Source organism: Diabrotica undecimpunctata, chromosome 4, assembly GCF_040954645.1.
Source record: "Diabrotica undecimpunctata isolate CICGRU chromosome 4, icDiaUnde3, whole genome shotgun sequence".
Classification (NCBI taxonomy): Eukaryota; Metazoa; Arthropoda; class Insecta; order Coleoptera; family Chrysomelidae; genus Diabrotica; species Diabrotica undecimpunctata.
In genome coordinates, this window is record NC_092806.1 from 10,302,018 (window position 1) to 10,325,555 (window position 23,538).

The 23,538-nt window shown below is 34.2% G+C and overlaps 1 protein-coding gene across 5 annotated transcripts in view; it reads left to right on the forward strand.

Annotated features, from left to right (window-relative positions):
- Window positions 1–23,538, forward strand: part of btsz (bitesize) — a 513,708-nt gene that overhangs the window by 387,581 nt on the left and 102,589 nt on the right. For all 5 annotated transcript variants that reach the window (XM_072528865.1, XM_072528866.1, XM_072528867.1 and 2 more), the window contains one exon: window positions 7,252–9,966. In XM_072528865.1, the coding sequence (XP_072384966.1) occupies window positions 7,252–9,966 (2,715 nt within the window). The remainder of the gene's footprint in view (window positions 1–7,251; window positions 9,967–23,538) is intronic.

The following is a 23,538-nucleotide window of genomic DNA, read 5'->3' on the forward strand; positions in this document are numbered from 1 at the left end:
GCGGTCATTGCATCGTCGACATCGTCTCTCCAGGATCGTCTTGGTCTACCTCGTTTTCTTCTAGTTGGCGGAGTCCATTCTTCTATTTTTTTTTGGCCATCTATTTTCAGGCATTATCTGAAGGTGTCCATACCAGTTAAGTCTTTTGGCTTCGATTGTGTCTATTATGTCTAGATCGATTTCCATTTCTCTCCGAATATCTTCGTTTCTCACCCTATCAAGTCTAGTGAGCTGGCAACATCGTCTCCAGTAGTTCATTTCCATGGCCTTAATTTTTGATTTGTTTCTTTGGTTTATTTCCCAGAGTTCGGCGCCGTACAGCCCAATACTTTCTATTATTGTTTTATAGATTCTTCTTTTATTTTATTTTGTTATATTTTTATTCCATAATAGTCCGTGTAGCTGTATGGTGGCTGATCTTGCTTGGCCAATCCTGGAGTGTATTTCTTCGCTACTTCCTGCTTTTGATGTTATTTGGACTCCCAAGTATTTGAAATTGTCTGTTGGTTTTATAGTTCCCATTTCGATTTGTAGGCTTTCTGGTTTTTCTCCTACAACTAAGTACTCAGTTTTTTGTATATTAATTGTGAGGCCCCATTTGGTATACTCATCTTCCAGTTTTCTAAGCATGTAGCCTACCTCACTCTCGTCTTCAGCTAGAATGGCTTGGTCGTCAGCGAAGTGTATCGTGTACAATCTATCATCTCCGATTGGGATGCCCATATTGCAGCACTTTCTTCTCCACACTGAGAGTGCCTCATTTAGATATATTTTGAAGAGTGTAGGTGCTATGCAGCAGCCTTGCTTTAGGCCCTTACTAATAGGAATTTCTCTAGTTAATCTATTTCCAGTTTTAATGTTTGCCGTCATATTTTTGTAGAGTTGTTGTACTGCTTGTATATTTTTTCTGCTTATTCCTTGTTTTTCCATTGGTTCCCAAAGCATTGAAAGTGGTACACTATCGTATGCCTTTGTCAGATCTATAAAGACTATATGAGTTGAAAGGTTGTGGGCTAATCTTTTCTCGATAACTTGCTTTAGAGAGAATATACTGTCCATACAGGATCTGCCTGCACGAAAGCCATTCTGTTCTTCAACATCTGTCATCTCTTTTTCAATTTTGTTTTTTATTATTTTTCCATACAGTCTTGAGAGTGAATTTATGACACTTAGCCCCCTGTAGTTTGAACAATTCTTTCTATCTCCTTTTTTGTAGATGTTGTTAATATGTGCTTTTGCCCACTCCGGTGGTAAGTTGTGTCCATTATAGAATAAGGTGAAGACATACGCCAGTAATTCCCGTAATACTTGTGGGCTATGTTTTAATAATTCATTTGGTATACCTTGTGGTCCGCATGACTTCCGATTTTTTAGAGTTTGTATTGCATTCTCGACTTCCTGTACTGTTATTTCATCGTCTTTACTGAATTCCAGTTCATATGTTGTTGAACTGATGTTCGTGAATTGAGGTCTTGTTTCAGTCAAAAGTTGTGAGTAGTGTTCGATCCAAGATCTTTCTTCTATTAAATCTATTCTACTCGTTTCTTTTCTGTTTGTTCTCAGATTTTTTACCGTTTTCCATGCTTCCCTTGATCTTGTTGACCCTATATATTTGTTGAGTTCTTCGCATTTACTTTTCCAGGAAATATTTTTTGCTTTAGTTAGATACTAAATTTTTTACTTCTCTGTTTGATCTTGCATATGTTCGTCTATCATCTGGATCATTTGTTTGTAGCCACTTTTAATATGCTTGTTTCTTGTTGTGTACTGCATTGGCGATGTCATTTGTCCACCACAATGGAGTATTCTTTTTGTTCTTTTGGATTGTGCCGAGCGCTTCGTAAGCTGCTTCATTGATTTTATTGATTATCTCTTTATAGGTATTCTGGGCTGAAGAGTAGATCAGGTTTGCCAATTTTTGGCTGAGTCGCAGCTTATATAAGAATGATGTTGAGTCGTTTTGCAGTGCATCAATATTGTATTTAGGTAGATTCGATTCCAGGGGTTTTGATTGAGCTAGTTGGTTGTCATTTTGATGTAGTAGCCGAGGTCGATACTGTAGGTAACATTTTGATCTTACCATATAGTGGTCAGTTCCGCACTCCGGTCCTCTTAATACTCTTATGTCTTTAACTTGTATGTGTGTTTCTTGTTTTGTGATGACATAATCTATAATTGACTTTGTGTTTCTCGTTGGTTGAACCCAGGTGTACTTATGTATGTTTTTATGTTGGTAGAATCCGTTTAGGATTTTCAGAGAGTGCTGTTTACAGAATTCGATTAAGTGTTCCCCATTTTCATTTGTTTTAGCGTCACCATATTTTCCTACGACTTTGTCATTTGTTTTTGTTCCTGTCCAAGCGTTAAAACCAACAACACAATTTCTTTGCGGCTATTTATATTTTCAACGAGTTCCGATAAGGTTTCGTAGAATATTTGTTTAGCTGCTTTTGATGCATTTTCTGACGGAGCATATATTCCAATAATCTCGAGGTCGTGCCCTTTCCACGTAATAGATACTCTAATAATTCTCTCATTGATCTGCTCCCAGCTTTTCAGGTTTCCTTTTAAGTCCTTTTGTATCAATATTGATACTCCTGCTTGTGCTCTTTTGTCTTTCTCTACTCCACTATAAATATGTATAAAACCTCCTATGTCTTCACTACCTTGGCCTTTTTTCTTTGTTTCGGTAAGAACCGTGATATCTGATTTTATTTTCTTTACTTCTGCCATGACTTCGTCTGACTTGGTTCTCCACCCTTGGATATGGTAATGATTGTTAAATTGAATTGAATAAAAGTTGTCAAAATATGCATCCTTGTCAAACTTCTTTAAGTAGTCAAAAACTCTTTTGAAGTCTGTTGATCACGCATGTATATCCTGCTTCATATTTACGCGTCTTTGTATCATAACATTTACTCCTAACTTGGCTTCTTTTGTTCGAAGACCGTATATAAAATCTATATGTGAATCATTTTAATACCTATCAATATTTAAAACAACTATTTCGATTGAGATCTCTCGTACTAAACCCGAAATTTAACAACAAAAAGGAAACAGGTTAAAAAGGAACTAATTACATATTATATAAACCACCACGTCAATTCAATGACTTGAAAAATAAACTTGCTCCATGAATGTTATAATAATGTTATCAGACAAAGTTACAGAAGTTACAAAACTAGGATGAAACATTTAATTCGACCAATCAAAAACGTAGTTTTAAATACTCAAAGTAAAAAATCTTATTAATGAGACCTACTTTAAGTACATTACGCGAGCAAATGCATTGATAGATATGCTTGGACGAACAATTGTCGGTGACTCATTTCGATAAGATAAATATCCAACGTTTTTTGTTGTATACATTACATATAAAATTATACGCCAAATTGATTTTTTTATCGTTATCAAATAAAAGGTATTTATGCAAACGGATCGATAAAGAGGCATCTAGGTAATTTATCACTAGTAGGTTTATTAGCTTTACGCAATTGTTTCTCGATAATTCCATTGTTCGTTAAAACATATTTTTAAAATCTCAAAGGAGCCTACTTATGAAATATTAATAAATTATTCTATTCTTTTAATAAATTATTCTATGAGACTATAGTAAAAAGTATCACTTTGTACAGCTGTGAGGTATGGCCACTGAAAGAAAGTACACTGGCAACGCTGAAAGCGACGGAAATGGATTTTTGGAGAAGAGCTACAGGAAGATCTAGAAGAGAAATGATTACCAACGAACGCATTAGAGAAATAATGGGAATCAAACGAACAATCACAGATGACCTAACAACAAAACAACTTATCTGGTTCGGACACATACAAAGAATGGATGAACAACGAATACCAAAAGAAATATTAAAATGCCAACCAGAAGGAAAGAGGAAACGATGTAGACCGAGAAAAAGTTGGAGCGAAGGAATAAATAAAGAACTGAGAGAGGGGGCCATAGAAGAAGACCTATGGAACAACCGGACTAAGTGGCGATTGGAAGTCGGAAAACGGCGGAGAACGTTATAAACCGACAAGTAGTAGTAGTAATAAATTATTCTAAACCACGGAGTTCTATTAAATAACCGAGAGGGCGAACTTCCTATAATCTTATGAATACAGAATTGAGGCCCACTAGAAAGCGCTATTTTTCTGCGGAAAAAAAATAAGAGGACAAAAATGTTAAAACTAAACTTTACTGAATATTAGAAACTTTTGAAACATCTCGCTTACGTTGTCTTTACTTTATTTATATGTTTTTAATGGAATAATGAATTTTGGGACTTGCTTTATCAACTTGAACTGGTAAGCAAACAAAACGATTTTTTTATATTAAAACAATTACAAAAAATCCACAAGGAAGCCAAATTCCTGTATTTGGTTGTATACCATGTATCACAAAAATTTTTATTTAAAAAACTTCCTTTATAACCCTATAGGGCTACATCACCAAACGTTTTCGGAATAACTATTCCATCATCAGTGCTGTCTGGATTTACATGTTTGAAGCCACTAAATATATGGGTAAAAACCCTTTAAATGTAGCTAGATTAACTTTGAATTCAGATCAATAATGACATATGCGGCAGAAACACGACCTGACATAGAGAGGGCAAAAAGGATGTTAGAAACAGCAGAGATGAAAACACTTAAAAAAATTGATGGCAAGACACTATGAGACAGAGCTAGTACAGATATACGATGTAGATGCAAGGTAGAGAACATCAAGAACTGGGTAAGAAATAGAAGAGTAGAATGGAACGATCATATAAACCGAATGACAACAAATAGAGTAGTAAAGACGGCAAGAGACTTTTACTTTTTTATGAATATTAAAGGTGTCGTATTTTTCCTGAAGTTGTTCGATTTCTAGGCATTTTGTTGACATCCACTTTTCTTTCGCCTCCCTACACTTTTTTCTAATGATTTTGTTGATTCGCTTGTATTCTATTGGGCTTGTTTTATGTTTTGGTCTTACGTCCATGAGGTCCATGATCTCTTGCGTTATCCATTCTTGTTTTTTGTTGTGTTTTATGAACCAGATGTCTTCTTGTATCTTTGTTGTTTGTGTTTTTAGAGCAGTCCATGTTACTTCAATGTCTGTCTGTACCAAGTTTTCGATCGTTTTTATTTCTTCCTCAAGCTTGATACTTAGGTATTTCTTTTTTCTGTTGAGGGTTCTTCAGTTGTGAGATGTCTATTTTTCTTGTTACTGTTTTCTTTTTGACTTTGAGAAATCTTTTTAATCTAAAATCCATTATAACTGGATTATGGTCGCTATGTATATCAGCTCCAGGGTATGTTTTCGTAGATTGTATGTACTTCTTAACTTCTAAACTCTAACTTCTCTGCTAAATGAAGTCAATTTGATTTCTAACAATTCTGTCTTTTTTGTCTGCAGGTGATTTCCATGTGTATAGCCTTCTAAAATGTTGTTTGAAGAAGGTATTGGCTATTAACAGATTGTTTTCTACGCAGAATTGTACAAGTCTATCTCCTCTATTATTCCTGGTACCTAGACCGTATGCTCCTATGTGGTCTCCTTCAGCACCACGACCAATTTTAGCGTTAAAGTCACCCATGTTTTGATAATGCCAGTCTTTTCTTGTTCTTATTTTTTGTTTCCTCTCTACTATTTTGCTTGTTGTTTCGTTTATTTTGCTTTTTAATTCTTGTCATGGTTATGTTTTTAAGTTTGTAGCGTTTATGTCATACTTTTCATTTAGTTCCTTTTCTTTTTTTTCCTCTTCCATTTTATCTATCTCTTTTTAATCATATTTTTCTTTTTTGCAGTAATTCTCCTTGTCTGATCCCATGTTGTACTGTCTTTTCTTATTTACTGCAGAGTTACTATACATTATGACAAGGGACGTTTAGTTTGGAACAAGAAATACTGTGACTACGGAAGAATCAATTCATCGAAGGATTGATTCTCTCCCAACTCCTATAACACTAACGGTTCAAAAAGCTATCCAAAGGTATAAAAAAATTATTAAATAGAGATAAGAACAAAATCAGTACAAATAACGAAAACATAATCCTAAACTAAAATACTACTTACTAGTAAATAAAGTTTTTGGAATGTCTATGTTCATTATTGTCCATCCAAGTCACTATCACGCAGAACTTGATGGTAGAGGTGTGGAGATGTGCCGGGGTGTCTATGGTTACCAAGAAAACTATGCGAAAACTTAGTGAACTTAGAACTTAGAAAACAATAACTTAGTGGCGTAGACAAAAGGAATTTTTTTGGGCACTACCAACTTTATTGGGCAACCAATTCTAAATATATCCCAACAGCGGGAAAAATCTTTAACAGATCGGAGAACACTGTATAAATGTGTGTAGAGTAAATCCTTGACGAATTTTTGAGGGCTTCTAAAACAGAGATGTTGCTTCGTCGCCATTCTAATTTGTAATCTCGTTTTTGCAGACGGGTGCCTGCTGTTCGGGGTGTCTTTTTTGAAAATAGATATGTCTTTTGTGCACACAAAACACTAACACTGTTGTCTTTTATATTTACGTATTTCGTAACGTTGGAAAATTATTGTCAAAATGGGGGTTAAACTTTTCTTACTAAATATTTTTAAATAGTTTTATATGTTTGAATGGATTTATTCGAACAATATCGATCATGCCAAATTTTCTGCGAGCTTTATAGATTCTTTGCAGAAACCTTTGCATTTCTACCTCAGCTAATATCATATTAATTGTTAAGAGGCATTGTACTTACTATTTATTTTTATGATGTTATTCATTACTTTCACAAAATGTTTGACTTATTCTGTCTATATTTATAGGTTTTCTTTTACTTTTTATCTGTAATACTTGTAAAAAGTCATTAGTGTAAACTTCACGAATTAACTTACAACTATATTATTCGATTTTTACGTTCAATCGCACGGATGTGAGTTGCCACTATAGTGCATGTTAGTTGTAAAAATTAATACTGTCCACTTATAAACATGTATGGCCACTTAAAAATGATTTATTATTGTCTCCCTTATTTAGTGGTATTCATTTCCTCTGTGAGTGTATTAAAATTACGTATGAGCTTATAGCAAACCAGTGAAATAAAATTCATCTTTAACTCCAATGATATTTCATTTTCTATTGTCATTTGTTGTAAAATTACATGGAAAATATCCAATGCATTAAAATCTTGCTGTCTCGCTTCTTTGGTTTACTTAGTAGACAAAAGATTGCGAATGCGTTGTGCCAATTGCTATTGCATATTTGCTTTTTTGCTTTCAGATAACCAGAACCACGAAGGAGAAAGCGTGACAGTGATAACGGGCGGCGAAACGTTGTCAGCATTCGAAGAAGGCCTCGCAGACGACGACTCCTGGGTAGAGAATCTCAGCCACGATGAAGAAGACGAAGACGAAGACGAATTCGCCACGAACTCCGGAACGGACTCGTCCTCCGGAGAAGAAGTTACGCTAACCTGCTCAGCAGCTATTGACCAAGAAGAAGATCTAAGAGGTTATCATCGTGCTGCTATTGACTTTACTCTTCATACTATCGTAGAAGAGAGCTGTGAGGAGAGTGAAGTCGAACAATGTATCCCGAAACGAAAAGAACGACCAACTTCTGCCACGGATCTCGAAAAATACTTCTTTTTTGGCCTTGGGGATGGGTTAGCGCAATCTCTACCTTCAAATCGAGAAGATGCTTTCTCTGAAACAAGTAGCATATACAGCGAAGGAATGGAATCACTTGGAGGAAGTGAAGAAGTCCATACACCTAATGATACCTCAGATCCAGCAGAACTAGCATCATCAAGACTGGAAAAATATTTCTTGAGTGGCTTCATGGGTTTCACAGCAGAAAGAAGAGATTCTGATGGAAGTGTAGGCAGCGACAGTGAGGGCCGCCCTAGTCCCGAACAAAGAAGAAAGAGACTGGTACGAGCTCGCGGTACGGGAAGGTCTCATTCTTCTTCTTTAGATAATCTAGATAATGCAGTTAGTGAACAAACCGTCGAAGCTCAACTAAACTCCGAAGATTCGTCTAGTTCAGATTCAGAAAATTACGATGAAAATAGCTTTGAAAAACCAGACGGACAATTCGATACAGTTAAACGGAAAAAGAGTAAAAAACCAAAGAGCTCGAATGCAGAAGAATCCAAAAACTTAGAGATTACTCAAGAAATTGAAGAAAGAGATAGTGAAACGGACGAGGATGGCCACAAAACACCACAACCAGAAATACCTGCTGCCGTTACGAATCTTACCACAACGAAAAACCAGCAAAGTCGAGATAGTGGTTTTGTTGGAAGTTGTGACGATCTGTTACGAGAACAAAGAGATAATAACACTCCAGATTTTACATCTGGTAAAAACGAACTAAAAGTCGAACTCGAAGATATTACCGAAGAAAAAAAATTAGAAGATAAAGCAATACTGTTATCAACACCTCCAGCAACATCTCTTACTAGAAAGGATAGTTTTAACAACTGGAGTTCAGATGAAGAGACTAATCTAATGATGTGTAAAATGAGACAATTCTTTAAGACTATGGTTGCTAATTCTCAATTAAGTTCTTCCTCGAAACCCTCGACGCCCACTTTAACTTGCACTGCCAAACCTCTTCCAAGTCCTCGTGCCAAAAGGTGCAAACCTCCTCAACTAGTTTACTTCGAAAATGAACTAACTCGGCTCATGAAGACCGTTCCTGGTATTAGAGACGATCAAGTGAGAGAAATCGTAGAATATTTAAGCAGTGAAGATACTTGGAGTGATTCTTACGATTCGTCCGATTATACCAGCTCTGATCTAGAGATAACAACATCAAAAACCGTTCTACAACAACAAATTTCAGACAGTTGCAAGCAAATCATTAATAAATTTGATAATAGAGTTGACGATGAAGGAGACGAAGGGGACGGTGGTATTATAGATGAATCTCATGGACTCAATAAAGAAACTGCTTTTGTGTATCAAAAGTTGGTAGCATCATTCGAAAAAATGGCTTCAGGAGACCACAGTGAAGCGGCAGTTCCTAAAGTTACACCTCACAGTTCACCACCGTTGATAGCCAAAGTTATGCACCATATCGGAAGTCGTCTGGTGGCTTTAATGCATGAAGTTTCCAGTGGGGAAAGTCATGCTAGTAATTCCCCAAAAACAAAACACTACCATCGAAGACTGCAGCATAAAATATCGTCAGCTTCCAGTACGACTACCGAGGACGACTGTCCAGAAGGAAGTGGGGATGTCATGGGATATGAAGACCATCACGTTCCATATAATTTACTCCCTAGAAGTAGATCTCATGATTTGTTAATGGGTGAAACAAGGGCGCATCAGTCGACTGGAGGAGTCTCGGATATAGCGGAAGAAAAAGAAGCTAGTGATTGTGAACGGTTCAGTTGGCGCGGTAGTTTCGAGTCTGCTTTGCTTGCTACCGACTCTCGTAACAAGCTTTCGCTCTTGGGAGGCGAAGCGTCTGCTTCAGCTTCAGCTTTAGCCATCGCTGCGAAGAGAAGGTCTGCCGGAGACTTGCTCTTCAGCCACAAAAGTCTTAGTCGGGAACAGTTGGATAGAGTGCGGAGTTGCGGTAGTATTGGTGGGGCCAATAGTGAGGACAAACTTTGGGTGGCTTCCGCGATACGTCCGAATCGAAGGCGATCGAGTGTACCAGATGCTACCTGCGGTTCTGGTGGTTCCGCGGACGGCGAAGACGAGGATGAAGAAATGGAAAGCAGATCAACGCTTCCTAGGAGTTTACAGGGCGGCACTCCTACCACTAACTCTTTACCTCGTCTTCCGACAACAGCCGCCGCTAGTAGTATACAGAAGAGTCAGAGTCATCATTTCTTATCTCAAAATGTTAAAAGTGCTCGATACAGACCTCCGGGGTTTAATAGACTGACCGCGATACCGAAAAGAGCTGTCTCCGCGCCTGGTCTTCAACCGAGCCATCAGAGGAGAGGAAGAAGATCTCAACAAAGTAATGTTATCAATGGTGAGTCACCTTTGGGTTATCAGGTGGTGGTATTTTTATTTCACTTAACGGTAAGATCAATACAGATTTTGTCATACAAGTTAAGATGTTGTTGTTGATACCCATGGTTTTCTAGTTTTAGTTTTTTATAACTACACATAACTGTGTATAATAACGCAAGTTTGTTTCAAAAATAACTACACAACACAATCTTTCAGTATTTAATAATTGTATATCGAGACCTTTCTTAGTCAAACTTATTACTTTATTTACCGACGTACCTATGTTAACTTAGGTTTCTATATAAGAAACTTATTTTACCAATTCTTCAAAACAATATCCTATAGCTTACGTAATATCTTCGACTGTTTTGTACATGTTGACTCACACAGATTTACCTTGATCACTTTGTATTTCGAGAAAGAGTGAGACAGCGATGAAAAGAGAGCTTCATTAGCATTCTTATTAGTATACCCAGTTAGCATATCTGTACTATAAAAAGTTTGCTTCTTCTTTAATTAAAAGAATTATGACATTATGAGAAGTTGAAAGTACGTAAACATTGATATTTGATCTTTGCCTATAACAGTTCAAGATTGGAATGAAATGAAATTGTATACGGGGCGTCGTATAATGTTTATTCATGTCACAATTACAATGTTAACATTAATATGCTTATTGAATTTGTTGGAGTTTACTTAGCAACACGATAAGTAAAAAATTATGTTTAGAAACTAAAAATTAAATTTGTATTTTAAAGGTATTTTATACTTATTCATTTTGCTATATTTATAGAGTACTTATCTAAAAGTATGTTGATTAGTAATTCAATTGAGAGTGTCAATTTTTGAATCTCAAAAAAGATGACATCGATTTGTCAAAAATCTGGTTGTACGCCGTAGAAAAAATATTTTAAACAAGAAGTGTAGCTAGAGAAAATTTAAAAAAAACATGTTTAGCACTTTTTCTGTAGAATAAATCGTTTAATTTGACGCCCGTGAAATCAATCTTCTAATCAAAGTGTCCTATGGACAAAAATCATTTTAAAAATACAGTTTTTACATTTTGCGGGCAGGTGGAATTGTTAAGGAAACCATAATAGGTTTCCCAGCAATAAAATCACAAAAAACTTATACGTTCACTCCCATTTCTGGTGACCGAACGAAGACAGAAACTTTTACTTGACTCTCAGATGGGCTAAACCGAAATTGATGGTACTGGGTACCTGGCGAAAATGCCAGACCCCCGGCTTTTTCAAGATCTAAGCAGGGATGAATTTAATTCTCACGCACGGATGATTTTTCGCTGGTAAAAATTCCCCCAGTCCGCGGAGTGAAGACCCCCGTCTCTTAACCTCAAATCGGCTGATCGACGCTATATTTACTTCGAAATCTTTACTTAAAAACTCAGTAATTATTTTTAAAATTTATATAGGCGGAACAGAAAAGAAACGAATTGAAGAGAGAGACCACTCTTCATATTCCGGAGTACCATCCTTCGGGCCAGAGGCCCACTAGCTGGATTATGTTGCTTTCCAGCATTATAATCTTAACCCTAGAACAGCACAGTTCGTTCATCTAACGTAGACTGCACAGTGGGGTCTCGAAAACACTAATTGTTTTTATTTTGTAATAAATGTTATGTATTTATTTTTTCTGCGGTATGTAGTACAAAACAACAAACAACAATATCTATTCTCAAAATATGTTTATTTAAAAAAAACATTTCTTATTAGATCTGATAAACGTGAAAAAACGTAAACTAGTGCTTTTATCACACTTTTTTAAAAATATGGAGATATGACCAAAAAAATTAAACAAAATTCCAGTGGAATAAAAATTGTCTCTTAAAAACCCTTTAATCTAAAATAAAACATAAATGTTGTTACAGGATAATTATTTCTTACTCTTATCCAGGCACTTCAACTTTGACATAATTGACTATGACATAATTGAGGTCGATGTTCTCAATAGTACGGTTTGTGGCACAACCTTAGATTTCTTTAATCTAAGGGCACAACGAACAAGCAGAACTCGTTTTTCGATCATTTCCACGAGGACAAAAGCAGCATCTAACCTTTTTAGGCAAACTAATATCAAAATTATCTCTTTGATGTACATTAACTCCTTTACACGTAGGGTTGTTGGCAAATTGGTAACTCGTGGTCTTTCCCTTAAATGCGGTTCAATTAATGCAGTTGAAAGTTCTTTTAAAGATGTTTTTCTTTCGTGTTTTCGATCATCTTTTCATTGGGGATTTGCAAGTGAAAATATAACCATAGCATTTATTCCGCTAGCATCCAACATATTGAAAAACATTCTGAGAGGCCAACGTCTAGTTTTGCGGGAAGTCGTGTAAGAGTAGCACATCTGATCAAAGGTGTCTGTGCCACCCTTTGTTTCATTGTAGGAATGTACAAGGTTTGGTTTTCCGGTCAAGGTATTAAGTGATGAATCAGAATGCAAAGTTGATAAAAGTAGTACCACTTTATTTTCCTTTGGAGTGTACGAAACTAGCGTTTTGTTTTTGTCGAAAGCAAATATGTATGTGCCGACCTCCTTTTTTGTGTAAACTTCGGAGTGTGTAAACTTTTGGCGTTTATTTTTTCGCAACCTTCCAAGGATTGTTAGCTGATACTGTTCCAACATTTGTTCACTTAGAGGTATTGACGTGAACCAGTTATCCATTGTTATGTTACGGTAAGTACCGTGTATTGGTTCGGAAAGTTTTCTGACTAAATATGTAGGAACTGACTCATTATTCTCAACATCAACTTTTCCAACGTATGGAATGACATTCAGTATATAAAATGTCTTCGAATCATTTATCATCATTACTTTCATTCCATATTTATCAGTTTTGCTGGCCATGTAAATTCGGAATGGATTTTATTCATTTTCCACGAAAACTCACGAGTTGCTCATCAATTGTACAGTTCTTATAGGACGTGTAGTATAGCTTGCAATTATTTATAAAAATGTCCCATATTTGGCGAATATGGGTAAACTTGTCAACCAATTTTCTAGTAGTTCTGTCTGTTTTGTCGTAGAACCTCAAGCAAAGAGCTAAAAACTGAAATCTTTGTTGGGGCATGGTTGCCCGAAATAGCCCATTGCCATATTTTATTGACCAAAGCTCATCTAAATTATAATTTGAGACTCGTAATGCACCAGCAAAATACAGCAAACCAATAAATGCTTTGACTTCTGTGTTGTTGGTTATTTTTTTGTAACTTTGCGGCAAGCCACTCTGACACTTCCTAACAATTTCTTGATTTGTATGCAGCACAATAATGTCTATAATACAATCTCTTGAGAAAATAGTAAATTCCAAGCTTCAACAGGGCTACTAACATTTCTTGCTTCATTTTTTAGACCAGGCAGTTGTAAAACGATGTTATCCCTTCTTGGGCGCCCTTGTCGTGCTGGTGCCGGTGTGGTCCAACGATGACCATTTTTCCCAGTATACTGGCGATATTTCTTTGCGAGGTATTGGGTTCTGTTTGTTCTTCTTCATTATCGTCGCCATTTTGTTGTTCGTTATCAGTGTCAGACTGATGTTCAATAATCATCGTCTTCATCTGATGAGTCTCCAAAATCATCTTCATTCGCCTACAGGTTTTCAGCTTCCCATTTTAATTTTTTTGTTGTCAGTGGACGCTGATATTTTCTCTTAGAATCTGCCATACTAGCAAATAACAAAAACCACCTCAAAATTTCAACACCCTTCAACTGCACATGCACACTGTGGTCCGAAGTACCCACAGCTCCACTAAAAGCGTCACAGCAAACTATACAACAAACTTACATACGCAAGTTACATTGAACGATTCTTGCACCTGGGTTTTTCAAACCCCAGTGTGCAGTTCCAGGGTTAACAATATCCTTGGTGCATAAATAACTATTCAACCATTATTTTTTATGATGATAATGAAGCGTATATGGCAGGGCGAGTGCTCATTTGTATCAGAATTTAAACCAGCAAAAATTTGTGCTCTAGATCTTGTTTCTCTCTATTTAAATGGGAATAAGCCACTAAAGGTTAAATTATTTTATTGACGTTTCAATTTCCACTTTGGAAATCGTTTTCAAAATACAAACATTAGGAAATTAAACAAATTTTGTTTTTTGTTTAAAAAAATTTACGAACATTAGTAAATTAAGCAAAAAACAACATTTGTTTAATTTACTAATGTTTGTATTTTGAGAACGATTTCCGAAGTGGGAATTGAAACTTCAATAAAATAATTTAACCTTTAATTGTGGCTTATTCCCATTTAAATAGTAATTACTTTAACATGCCACAAGAAAATAGCTTCAGAACAATATTGTTTCTCTCTATTATATACGCCACAGCCCGAGCGCCCTTCCTGTCATAAGCGCCTTAATACCGATTAAAAAACAACATTCTAAAATGAAATAGGCCCAAAATACTTATCAGGAAATGATAGAATAAGGTTTGGACTTGAATTTAGGTCCTTGGTGAATTTAAAAATATTGTTTTTTATCCTGTACATTGTATCACCAAAATGAGTGTTTATTTATATTATCATTAAAGGTAAATAATCATTTAATAAGACAATTAATACACACAACACAAATAAGTCACAAAACAGGTCAAATTGATAACAATATAAAAACATATTGTTTACTTCGAAGTTGTATCGAATCTAACTCGACTGAAAATCGGCACACGTCTTGGGAATGTTAGTATCTAATTTTAACAAGGAACTACTGTTTCTTGTTGCTTTCTTTAATGCCTACAGGGTGGAGTTCTTCGACGGAATTTTGTGTATTATGATAGTCGTTGGCGGCTGTATTAAACTTTGGATCTTTTAATTTCCTAATGTTAGATAAAAAAAGAGATTAACAATATTATTTATGATCGGAAAAATTGTCTCTTTGAATTAGAAAGAGATTATTTTAATATTTTATATTTTTTAATCTACCATTATTTAAAAAAATTGAATTGGAAGGTAGTGAAAGTAATTCTCCTTGTAGTGAACTGTCAAAATTTTTAGTAAATATGAAACGACCCCTAAAAATCATACGAACAAGCTGAATTTTGCAGAGAATATTAATTTTTGGACCTGACAAAAAATGCAAACAAGTTTACCACTTTTAATTCCGGGGTTCCTCCTAAAACCCCCTTCGGAGAGGAGTAAAAACGTGAAAAAATCGATTTACCAAGAATCTGTACACCGAAAATGTTTCAAATAAAAAATGTAGCTGAAATAATTTTAAACAAAAATGTTTATAAGCATTTTTTGTGTAGAATGAACCGTTCTCTTAGAAACAACGCAAGAAGCGACCGTCGATTTTGCATGTCAGTTACGCGCGTTCAATAAAATTTGTATCAGCTGAACGGTAAAAATTCGATATCTTTTGATCCAAATGTCCTATCGACAAAAATCAGGATGCATCTTGAAGGCAAATAGTGCAGCTTTCGTATGCAGTTTTTATATTTTGCCTAGAATAAACTGTTTTTATAAAGGTGTTAAATAAATTAACGTGGCGCGATTTTTGCCATTTTTTACGTGATTCTCGTGAGATCAATAAAATTAATCAATTCCATTGACCAGCTGCAGTAAAATTTTCATTTTTAGAGATCAATGTTTAAAAGCTATGACATGAAATTTCAATTTTGAGTTGTGGTAACAATTATGAGGCATTTGAAATATTACTAAAAAATGCAGAATTTAATGTTTTACATTACAAAAGATCACACGCCACGGAAAATGCATTTAAGAAGACTGTTTTGGGTGTGCATTATTGCAGTAGATTTGTTCTTTTGAAGTGTTTTAAATGTTTTAGATCGTTTGTTGTGTGAAAGTTTAAATCCAACGTTTTTTAAGCATATTTCAAATGCCTCACATTTTTTGTTAAAACGCAAAACTAAAATTTCATGCTATAGCTTTTCAAGGTTAGGCTCTAGTAATCAAAACTTCATAGTGGCCAGTCAATGAAAGGGATATATTGTATTGATCTCGTGAGAATCATAAAAGATGGCAAAAATCGACCTACGTTTATTTATTTAACATCTGTATAAAAAGTTTATTTGCGGCAAAATACAAAAAATACATACAAAAGCTAAACTCTTTCCCTTTAAAACACATCTTGATTTTTGTCGATAGGTTACTTGAATCAAAAGATATCGAATTTTTACTGTCGAGCTGATACAAATTTTATTGAACATCGATTTCACGCGCGTAACTGACATGCAAAATCCACGGTCGCTTCAAGGGTTGTTTCTAAGAGAACGGTTAATTCTACACAAAAAATGCTTATAAACATTATTGTTTAAAATTATCTCAGCTACATTTTTTATTTGAAACTTTTTTTCTACGATGTACAGATTCTATGTAAATCGATTTTTTTGCGTTTTTACTCCTCTGCGAGGGGGTTTTTAGGGGGAAGACCGCAGGTTAAAGTGGTAAACTTTTTTGCATCTTTTTTGGGGTCCCAAAATGAATATTCTTGGCAAAATTCAACTTGTTCGTATGATTTTTAGAGGTACAGTGGCATTTTCGTCTCTGATGACTGGCAAATAATAATGACACATTTATAAAAAATACCCATACAACATTTTTTTAAACAAATTATCGAATATTCTAACTAGTTTGTACATTTTTTAAACTATTTTTGCGTTATAATGTCAATAACAGTTGTTGCATCTTCAACAGAGATATTGTTAACTACAGTCTTTATAGAATTTAGATTTTGCTCCCTCATGTTTTTCTTCAGTCGGGGCATGCGTGCAAACGCTTTTTTTTCAACTTTCACTTATAAATTTCGAATTTCACAAAAAAGAAGAGATCATCAATTGGAGAGATAATACCATCATTAAATTAATTTTGAAATCAACAACAAATTTTACATAATTGATGGATTCGACCGTTAATTAATGGAAATTCATTTTATGTAACAATAAAACACTGAAAACTTTGTTTTCAAAACTTCCACAAATTTTATTTTAAACTCTTATCACTACAGCTGTTTCGGCTAATTGCCTTTCTCAAGTGATCTATTTTTGGCATGCGTTTACACTTTATAGTCTCTAATGAAATAGGTTGAGGAGGGGAGAACTGTTTGTCTCAAGTTGGTCATTCAGAATTATATCTGTGTTTTTTAATTTGTTGATTTCCATAGATTCTAACAAAGATAGCTTAAGGCATTTATTTTGAATGTGAAGAATTTTAAATTCGTCATCAAAAGAATGATTCTGATCTAGAAGGTGAAGTGCTTATGTAGAATCGGTTTTTTGTTTATTGAAAGCCCTTTTATGTTCTGCTATTCGTTTATTAAAATTTCTACCAGTTTGACCGATATAAGTTTTTGGGCAGTCGCCACATTTAAGTTTGTACACACCACTGTGTAAGTGTTTTTTATTTTGGCTCTTGTTGTTTTTAATATATTTGTCTAGGTTGTTATTAGTTCTGAAAGCTGGTGTTATATAAATAAATTTTGTGGAAGTTTTGAAAACAAAGTTTTCAGTGTTTTATTGTTACAAAAAATTTTACCCTTGTTCGCCCAATAATGTACATTATTGCGAAGATGTTAAAGAATCTTTTAAACTTACAAGTTACATTAAATATACACATGTCTAAAAATAAACGAAACGATTCATAACATAAGATTTTTTTGTTCTAATTGTAGAAAAGAAATAGTAAATAACATTGTTTTGTTATAATAAATACAAATTGAACGACACAATTGTCAGGATATTGCTCTACCTACCAGAAAAGCAATAATTACCTCAAAAACCGAATACGGAACTTCTATTGTTGTTGTAGGAGCCACTCCTTCATAAAAGAAGACAAATCATGTAATTGATAATGTTGGTATCATTGCTTCAGAGCAAGATTTTAGTCCCACGCGTGTGTACATCTGAGAACTGAACGATGTAGGCGATGATATTTATTGGTTGCTTTCATATTATAACAAAATTTATGGAAGATACAAATTTGATAAATGAAAAGGTTCTACAGGGAGTTCGTGTTTAAGATATTTTCTAATTCGTTATTGAATTATTGTTTTAAGATATTGATCTACAATAAAAATGATGAGAGGTTTGGAAGGGAGATATAGGAACAAGAAATCATCATCATCCTTATGTAGCAGCTGGTTCCTAAAAAAACTGATACAACTCTTAAATCGTATTTTGTAGAAAATTGAGCAGTGTATTTTGAACGAAAAATACTTATTATTTACATACTGTCACTGTCACTGCCAAATCTTAAAATTTGTCAGATAACTGTCTGACATAAATCTGTTCAACCTTCAAAAAATGGCTCCACATACTAGCAAAGAACTAAAAGCAAGAATTGTAACGAAATTAGAAGATAACTGGTCAGTATCTGCCATAGCGAACCATTTTAACGTAAGCAGAACAACAGTTTTTAATATTAATAAAAGTTGGAGAGAATAAGAAACTCTCGAAAGAAAGCAAGGTTCTGAAAGACAAAAAATATCTACCGCTCATGAAGATCGTACGCTTTTGGTGAGATTAGAGGAGAATCCTGTTGAAGATGCGAAAACTGCAAGAATTATGTCACAGTTTCCGGAAAGAACGCCAACTTGGCGCAGAATTGAAGCATCGCGTCTTAGGTACCGAACTGCAGCAAAAAAACAAGCTCTTACACCACAACAGAAGCAATCAAGACATATTTGCTTTAAACCATCAGCTACAAAATCAAGATTTTTGGGACAGGGTAATATTTACAGATGAGAAAATTTTTTCTTCTAAATCTTCTAAAAAGAGCAAAATTGGGGTGTATAGACCAATATGTTGATAGACATCGAGCAGCTGGTCATTTTGGCGCCAATGTATGGGGATGGATTTCATCTAGAGGAATGAGAATGATATAGCGTATTGATGGCAGGTTTGTTGGGCAAACTTATCTGAATATTCTAGAAAACATCATGTTTCTTAGTGTAGAACAGTTGTATCCAGAAAATAATTTTATCCTCCAACAAGATAATTATCTTATTCACACTGCAAATATAATAAACCAGTGGCTCCAGAATAGCAACATCGAAACCTTACCATGGCCCAGCTACAGTCCAGATTTAAACCCAATCGAAAATGTGTGGGGGGTTATTATAAAACGGTTGTATCGGCGTAATTTTATACCTCAAAATGCTGAAGAGCTGTGACACTGTATTGAGCAACAGGTTTGAGAAGAGCTCTCTGAAGAAGACAATTTCATAGTTCCTTTCACGTAGATGAACCGAAGACTACAAGCTGTTTTCAATGCTGATGGAGATATTACAAAATATTAATTTTATTTTTACATACCTAAATTTAGTATAGTTTTGGTCTTCCAGACCCTGGCTTTCTTTCGAAAGTTTCTTGTTCCCTCCATTTTTTAATAATAGAAAAACTGTGGTTTTGCTGCCTCTGATAGTGCCCAGTTATCTTTTAATTTGATTGCAATTGCTGTACCTCTAGAACCCTGAGTGGATTTTGACTAAGTTTACAACTAAATGATTTCCAATTAGTCATACGGAATGCTCATTTTTTGAAAATCTGATTACTTGGTGGATCTTCATCGCATGCTAAGCATCGCAAGGTACAAACGTCTCTTTTCCTGTTAAAACCTGCTCTCAAACCAGTTTTACAAGATTTTTGTCATGAAGTCTATGTACGTACCATGCTCTTTTTAGGCGTTAGGATTTAATCCTCTTGAAACTGTCATTGTCATGATAAAATTATTTTATTTCTATATTTGTTTTCACATCCTGGTGAATTCTGAAAATTTTTCTCCTCTGTATTTTCAAATTGCCTTAATTTGAAAACCAGAAATGAACTAGTTTATAACTAACTTGTAAATTTGATAGTTTTAAATGAAAATAACCTAAAAAATGTCCACTTACATAAAGTGGTAATATAAGGAATATATAAACCAAAATCAAAGATTCTAGTAAGCCGAACTCTAAACATATTTTTGTCGTATTTATATAAAACACAAACTCCCCTACAACTGTTATTACAAGTATTCCATTTCTGGCTTCCGTATTTCTTTGCCGCCATCCGGAACCCTTTGAAGTATAAAAATGAGGTGTTCATTGATAAAATCCGGTTACGATTTTATCGAGAAAGTCACATGGCCAACCTTTAATTCCAACTAAATATCTCACGCAAGAGTAGCAGTTGTGGTGATCTAAATATGGTTTTTAACTGTGCGAGAAATACACATTATAATAAAAAAGGGGCAGATAAAATCGCTTCGAATCGTGAGCCTCTCAGATTTGCTGAAGGTTAAAGGGCGATTATAACAAAAACCCATTTATATGGGCAGACAATTTTTTGCTTAAAATGTTTTTAACCTTTTATACTGTTCAAATTTTCTTTTTTTATATATATTATATCGTCTTATTTAGAGCTAAATAACGTTCATAAATATAATGCCTTCGTTATCCTAACGGCCCCTTAAAAATGATGGTAATGTGGTAAAAATAACCCCCACTTTTATAAATCTTCTACTGTTTGTTGTATATCTTTATTAATTGCTTGTATAATAATAATTACTTAACCTCTATGCCTGCCATGAGACCTCGTGTCGCCTGTCATTTGTCTTCGTGATACCAACCAACCTCACTTAATAGGCTAGCGGTTTACCCCTATAAGGAGAGCATAAACCAACTAAATTTTTCTGCATTTCTACCATACCAAACGTTTTTTATTCAAGTTCAAATGTATTTTTTTTTTAATTTTTCCAAGTGAGCCGGAAATAACAAAAAAAATTTCCCGAATCGCTTCTAGTAAAAATTTTTTAGTTTTTTTAATAGCTAGATTTTAGTAGCTCATCGAAATCAATACTTTTTCTATCATGGTAATTTTTTAAAAAATGCTTCCTTTTCGAGTTATTTGCTATGTTTTGTTGAAAAAATCCCTTAATTAGTGATTTTGGGATTTTTTTTAAAAACTTCTAAATGAATTGCAATTATATAAAAAGCTTTTTAATCTTTAAATCTTCAAGTACAGGTAAGACTATTTTGAGAGGGATAAATAGATTCTATCTTGCTCAAAACATGGAACCAAATATCGAATATGCATTTCGAATAATCTATCGCTCTATACGATAAAAAGCGTGTACGGTTGCGGCGATAAAGGCGCGCTGTGCTTAGAAATCTTTGTTTAAATTTAAAACTATGTTTTTGGCAAGATAGAAACTATTTATCATTGTCAAAAGGTAAAATGTGTAAAGATTATAAAGCTTTTTGTAGAATTTTAATTAATTTAAAAGTTTTTTTGAAAAAAAAATCCCAAAAATTACTAATTAAGGCATTTTTTCAACAAAAAATTGTAAATAACTCAGGAAGCATTTCTCGAAAAATTACCAAGAAAGAAAAAGTATTTAGTTTAGTGAGATACGTCTAAATCTGTTATCTGTTATCCGACACCCTGTTAGGGTAAAAAGGAAGGGGAGAAAGAAAGAGATACGTCTAAAAAATTTTACTCGAAGCGATTCGGGAAATTGTTTTTTTGTTATCAGTTATTTTTTAATAACAATTTCCAGCCCACTTGGAAAAATTAAAAAAAATACGTTTCAACTTGAAAAAATATATAAAATCGAATAAAAAAGGTTTGGTACGGTAGAAAGGCAAAAAAATGTAGTCGGTATATTCCGTTTCTAAGCGTCTTTTTAGGGACAAACTGCTGGCCTATAAAGCGATGCAAGTGATCTATGAGCACAGGACTCACTTAACATTCATTAGAGCTACTCAGTCTCATGACAATCAGGACCTACTTAAGAAACATGCGGTTTCTCTATTTTTTCTGGTGTTCTTTCCATGCTTTCCATAAATTTCTTCAATTCCTTGAGCTTTCTTTAAGTTGTTAGACTTCTCTCTCTTTGTCTTTCTGTTTAGAAAGAAACACTGTCTATTTAGAGGATAAATACCCGACTTTCGGAACCCATTTACTGATTAAATTTGATTTCCCTCACAGTGGGCTCAAGCCAGCTAAAGATTCGTGTCACGTTTTCTTTCGTGAAGCTCTTTATTCTTGTTTTGGAAAGGTGCTGCTTGTTAAGGCTTGCGTAGACTTAAGTTCGAATGACGTTTTAAGAATCCCTTAAGTTATTTTTTACCTGCCGTCGTAATTTCGTTCGAAAATGGATGGGAAACCGTCTGATGTCCGATATTGTCAAACCATAATACCGCTTATCCATCGCCAAAAAATAGAATACCAAATGTTTTTCTAAGCTTAATGGAAACACAGGTCTCCAGCCAGGAGAAGCTGGTGAACTGCCTTGTTTTACATAGTCCTCTAATGTTGGTTTTGGAACGTTTTTAACTTTTAATTTTCGGAAATTTTAAATAACCCATTGGATCCTTTTTACTGCCTCTACAGCCTCTAGCACAGCTGCAACTGACCAACATTTATGTTTTTTCGACCTATTAGTCATTTCTAAAATAAAACATTATCGTAAATATTTTATTCTACCAAGTTTCCTAATTTCGAAATTAGACAAAACGCTATACAGGTTAAATTAAAAAATATATATATATTTTTGAAATTAGGGTAATTTCTATTAATGCCAACAAAAAGCATACTAATTGACTTACCTTTATGTATAATTGAAACAAGATAAGATGAAAAATAACTTTGTAAACACAAATAAAATACGATATTTTAGAAAAGTCTGCTGGACCGTTTCAGGATAGTTGCAACTGCCCACGACTAAATGTACTTTAATTTGAAGATAAATATGGAAGCATGCATTATTTGGCTTTACAGTAGAATAATTGTGACTGCGTTATATAGATGTCACAGCGGATAGGGCAGTATCCGAAATTGGGCAACTGTCCGAAATTAGGCGCCATTGCTCTATAAAAATTAAATAAAGCTCCTTTATTTAATTATTTATATTATACTAAATTTATTATTCAACATTACATGTTCGATAATGATATTTATTAAGAAATATAGACGAAAAAAGATTTATTGCAAATTTTAAAGACCTTATCTAAAAACAAATGGTTTGTGATAAGTATGAAGAAAGTATGGATCATACAATTTTAAGACTGTCACCAAATTATTGTATTTTTATCGTATAATTCACATGTCATGATCATCAAGGCACAGACAGATGCAAAGAACTGAGGGAGACCTGTGTCCAGCAGTGGACGCATACAAGTGGATGATGATGATGAATTCACATGACATCATTAAAATCTGGAATATTCGGAAAAAAAATGTTATACACCTACTCTAAGCGCTATATTAGCAGCTGACAAATATGCAATTGAAAATATAGAAAAATTGAAAAATAATCTTCAAAGTATTGTGATTAATATAGTAATGTGTATTGTGATTAATATAGTATTGTGTATTTCAAAGTATTGTGATAGTGTCACTGACCTCACCCAATAATATTTTTGTGTAGCTGTATTATAATTTTGTAAATAAATATTTAATTTTATATTTTAATAAATATTTCGTATGTTTTTATTTCTTAAATTTGGTATATTCATGTTCCTAATTCTTTTGAAAAATTGATAATAATTTAATAACTTTAATTTTCTATGTAAATCAGGATATCTCGTATAAAATTCGTAAGGTTCTTGTGCTTAGCACGGCCCTTTT